The sequence below is a fragment of the Hyalella azteca genome, unplaced genomic scaffold (assembly GCF_000764305.2).
Source record: "Hyalella azteca isolate HAZT.00-mixed unplaced genomic scaffold, Hazt_2.0.2 contig2778, whole genome shotgun sequence".
In the NCBI taxonomy this organism is placed as follows: Eukaryota; Metazoa; Arthropoda; class Malacostraca; order Amphipoda; family Hyalellidae; genus Hyalella; species Hyalella azteca.
Window position 1 is genome coordinate 72,510 of NW_025933040.1, and position 4,792 is coordinate 77,301.

Sequence of the window (4,792 nt, forward strand, 5' to 3'; positions counted from 1 at the left end):
TTTTTGTCGTTTCTGTTAGCGACGCTTCATTTCAAGCAGCAGCAAGTTCACGTGAATAAAGATTGCGGGAATGAAACCTTATTTACAGATGATCAAATCTATCCTGATCACACGAATAGAATAAGAAATACTTATACAACAAAATACTTGAATTTCATAGGCACTGCGTGCTCAGAGTTCATAACAAAGCGTAATCAATTTTTGAGGAGCTAACAACATGGAGAACTGGTATAAATCATAAGATTGCCTTTCGAGTAATTGATGGTTAAAGTTTAATGTGCAAAATTGTCAAATGATTATCTTATTCCCTAAGCTGCCTTCCAAACTCATTACAATACATTGTAAAACTAAATTTGGAAGGCTTTTGCTGCAGTTCTGTATGAATTGTTCCCAATAACGATGCACGGAGCTACTGTCAGTTGTGCATCTGGTAGCACTGTCTTCTGCATGTGAACCTCGCCAGACAAATTAATGATAAACCGGACAAAAATTGAGAAGACAGAACCGCAAACCACGAAACGAGAACCCACATCAGGCAGAAAGACAATACTAGAGGAAAACTGCAGTTCGTTTCCAGGCCACAGAGAACAATAGGGTTCCCTATTCTCGAGCGCTTCAGGAGGGTTCACGGTTCATTGCTGCTTCGACGAAAATGCAGGAATTCATTTGGTATTTCACTTGATAGAACGATCATGAAGGAAACTTAGTAACAATAAAAAACGACTAGAAATTTCTCAGTCGGAGCTAGATAAGGGCTTGAACGACATGCCATGATGAAATGAATGCTGAACTTTATTTAATTTACAATACTTCAGTGCAAAACGTTCAAGATAGTAGGAAAAATAATCTGAAAATGAGATCTTCCGATCTACCTTGAGTAACGCCGGGTTAATATGCTATTATTAAATAAACGTGAGCAATTGTAAACACGGAACCTGTTCACGTAGATTTTAAGCCCGATTTGATGCAACACAAAATTTCGCGCACACTTACCAAATCACGTAAACAAACACGTCAAAACAAATCATTCAGCAACAGCAGTCGATCCTCATGTTCCCTTTACTCACAATTCAACACAACTCGGCCCTCTGCTCAACGCTTTCGCCACTTACAACGGTCACTAGCATATCGTACTCGTATTAACGTAACTTTGTTTGAGGACTGAGATCATGTTCTTTCGTTTTAATAATAATAATATAATAATAGCGGTTTCAGCGTTATTAGGCCGTAGGCCTGTCGCCGATTCTTAACATCGCAGAACATTCACAACATTTTGCGGTCTCGAACTCGCAACTCACTGCAACAATTCTGCTGTGCTTAGCCGCCCGGCCTCCTTGCCGATTCTGACCAGAAACTGACGCACAGAGCCGGGATCGAACCCGCGCCTCTCTGCTCCAATCTTGGTACTCTGAACTGTAACCACTGGGCCACCAGTGTGATTTCCTGTACAGACTTTGGTTACAGTTAGAGACGAGGGCAATGACGAGACATGAGTACTTTACGATTCGATAACAATTTACATGGACTTAAGCTAGTTCATTGGTTCTGAGTTAAATTTGCGGTGACACAGGTTTATGCAGGTGTGCACACATAGCCCCCGCAGGAGTATCTTAATTCATTACGTCCGAAGAGTTGAGATAAGCATCTTGACTCCTAATCACATTTTTCAATTCTATGTACGGTGCCAACTGACGTTGGTAACATGATAAAGGCCTTGAAGGCAGTAGCATTACTATAACTAAGATTAGGAACAACAAAACAATCGTTAATTCAAAATCACAGCCTAGAAAAATTTGCTAACTAGAGAAGACCAGTGTTCATTTATTGCTTCAGTAGAATCTATCTGTTTTGAGTGGCAATTCGTGCAAGTCGTTACCTTCCACAAATGAGTTCGAGACAAAATTAAAATTAGAAAAATTCTCATTTAGTTTTGCAAATGGTCCAAGCCCTGGCTTAATCAAAACTCAATTGTAACGATAATAGAATTGAACTGACAATTTTAATCATTCTAAACCTACTCTACTGCTGAACAACACAATTTTCAAAGTATGGAATACAATCCAAAAACTGGCAGATCGAGAAAATACTTCAAATTTACCAAATAACAAAAATGCCCCCAGTTTAAAAATGAGAAATGGAGTGGCCAGACTCTCTCAGAAACACAGGCTTTGCCAGGGACCCCTCATAGCAACCTAGACGCTCTCAGGTATCATCAAACCCTTACGGCAGCCTAGACCCTCTCAGCAACCTACACCCTATCAGCGGCCCCTCATATAACCTATACCCTCTCAGCGACCCAGACAGCGGCCCGTGACCCCAGCTTGACAAATGCCGTGAGCACTTGGTATGCAGGTGCCATCTCTGCATCGTGCTCTAGGCCGGTGTCATGATGCTCCATCTCATCATCCCGGAACTTGCTGATCACACGCACCAACTCCTGCACGCCCTCATGCTTGTCTGCTCAGCACAGATTCTCTGTTATACCATGTCATTCAGTCTTGAACATTATAACTAAATAGCACATTTGTTGAAAGCAAATTATTTTCTATAACCTCAGCAATATTTGGAGAACATTTTCTACTGCACAATGCACAGTATACGAGTCATTTCTTTAGGAAAAATATACATCTATGAAGGAATATAGAATAAAAGCAAAATCTATGAAATATCTTCAATCGACATAATTTCCATTTTCCAATCACATGTGACTAATGAAACTGGTTTGAAATTTCCCACCATACTCAGGCAGAGCAAGCAGTGCCCTCAGTTGGCTGTTGTAGTGGTCTGTGATGACTGATTCCACTGCCACAGTGCACGCCATGGCCGCCTCCTTTCCCAGCAGTGCAGTACCTGAGAAGGCACCAATGCATTCTCAAAAATACGGTCCACTCTGAATTCAGTGGCAGATTTGCTTCATGGCACTTGCAAAGCAATAAAAACTATGAATATTTGATTTTAAAATAATTAAACCATTTTAGCAGTATTGTTATGTAATAATATGAACTACAGAATATTTAGACAAACTTCTACCGAGATACACGATGAAATAAAGTTCCACTACACTAACACAAAAAAATACTAACCTATAAAATAGAAAAAATTCATTATGATGGATTTTAAAGCATTTTGTAGTTTTTAGAGCACCACTTAAGCCATTGATTATGTAAATTAACATATACCGGTAGCTCAGAAAACATGGACTTAGAACTAATTATTAATTTGGAATGAAAATTTGCTGTCATTTCAACCAAAAGCCCTACCTGCCCCAAGAGCAAAGCCAGCAACATTCCAGATAGGTGTCAGCAAAGAGGGTCTCACTCTATACAAAGGGATGAGTTCTTCAAACTTGGCTTTGTGCTCCTTCTCCTGGTCCCACATGTGCTGGATGATAGGTCCCACGCTGCTGTTCTCTGAGGCAGACATGGCATGTCATGATTGGGTTAAAGAAGCTGCAATCCTATCTCAATTATCTATAGTATCAAAGTCTAAATTTAATTTACATCGAATTATACATTTTTATAGAAAGCTATGTGATTTCAATTGCCACATTTATAAATACTAAGATTTTATAGAAAATAATATTTTAAATTTTCATCAGATTTTATTTACAATTTTGAATATCAATCATAATCAAATTATAGGCTAGTAGTATATAAACATTACATTTTGTTTTAAGAAGTTACTTCATTTTCTAAAATAATATTATCCAACCTGCAATAAGAAACATACTTAAGTTTAAAAATTAAAATGCCAAAAAGTTTAGTAGTGAAGCTCTAACAGGAACAATATAAATGAATAGACAAATTGTTCAGGAATAGCCATACTGAAGCTTGAGAACAATCTGCACATTCTGCAGCTAGGAAGTCATAGTTAAAATGGAACTTGGTGGAAATCAAATCAGTACTTAGAAATGCCCAGAGCAGTAGCACCCCCAAATTACTTACTGAGTATTGATATCTGGCCTGCATATATTCTGTCAGCACCAAGTTCACCAGCATGGTCAACCCTTATGATTTTGTCAAGAAGCTCTCGACTTGCACAACTTAGATCTTTGTAGGGAATTGTTTTTTGTTTATCCCTATGAGAGTCACCACTTAGAGTTTGGTCCACAGATGTATGAGAAGAGTCTGAATAACATCTTGCATGCTGCAACAGTAAAATCCTCTTAGTTTGAATAAATAATCTATTTTGAACAAAATGCATCTTTCAATACCTGCAAAAATAAATAAACATTATCAAAACACAAAATTGATCATGTTAAATTTAGAGACAGGCCAAGAGTTGAACATGCTTTAAAGTTCAGAAACATTTTATTAACCTAAACTGCAGTTTCTTCTCAGTACTCACACAGCAAACGGAATTTGAACACGTGGATGTCGGCAATACATATCAGCTAAATTTGAAGCGCTGACGCAATACGACTCACCACGTGTCAAATATTGCCACACAAAGTGACGGAATATAGGGATTTGGTAGGTTTCCATTCTAAAGGCTTTTTAATAAATATGGCAACATTTTGTGACGTTTCATCGTTGCTGACGCGTAGTGAAGTGTTTTGAGAGTCATGTGAAGGCAACAGAACTTGCAGAACGCACACGTTTTTTTTTATAGTTTTTCATTTCTTGATGCGTACTTAATGTGTCGGAATATACCGCGTTTACCCTAGGAGGTGGTTAAGATTAAGCCTTAACTAAGGAAGGATCTACTGTTGCTTAGAGGTAGTCTAAATCTTAATCATTACAATTATCTGGATTATACTGTCAAATGGGGCAATAAGGGAAGGTTTTGAGCG

At 38.3% G+C, this 4,792-nt stretch overlaps 1 protein-coding gene across 1 annotated transcript; it reads right to left on the minus strand.

Moving 5' to 3' along the window:
* Positions 1–1,494: 1,494 nt before the first annotated feature.
* LOC108664803 (5-demethoxyubiquinone hydroxylase, mitochondrial) lies at positions 1,495–4,239 on the minus strand. Its single transcript, XM_018151499.2, has 4 exons — positions 3,945–4,239; positions 3,261–3,410; positions 2,737–2,850; positions 1,495–2,457 (listed from the first exon to the last, which is right to left on the minus strand). Exons 1-4 carry the CDS (start codon positions 4,201–4,203, stop codon positions 2,279–2,281), a joined length of 702 nt encoding a protein of 233 aa, XP_018006988.1. The 5' UTR covers positions 4,204–4,239; the 3' UTR covers positions 1,495–2,278.
* Between the last annotated feature and the right edge of the window lie 553 nt (positions 4,240–4,792).

What these genes read in the sequence shown, in the direction of transcription:
- LOC108664803 (XM_018151499.2), bottom strand. Translation starts at nt 4,203, where the DNA reads ATGCATTTTGTTCAAAATAGATTATTTATTCAAACTAAGAGGATTTTA. An exon ending in AGGCCAGATATCAATACTCA is followed by an intron (nt 3,411 to 3,944) that starts GTAAGTAATTTG and finishes TGTCTGCCTCAG; the next exon opens with AGAACAGCAGCGTGGGACCT. An exon ending in GCTTGCTCTGCCTGAGTATG is followed by an intron (nt 2,458 to 2,736) that starts GTGGGAAATTTC and finishes TGTGCTGAGCAG; the next exon opens with ACAAGCATGAGGGCGTGCAG.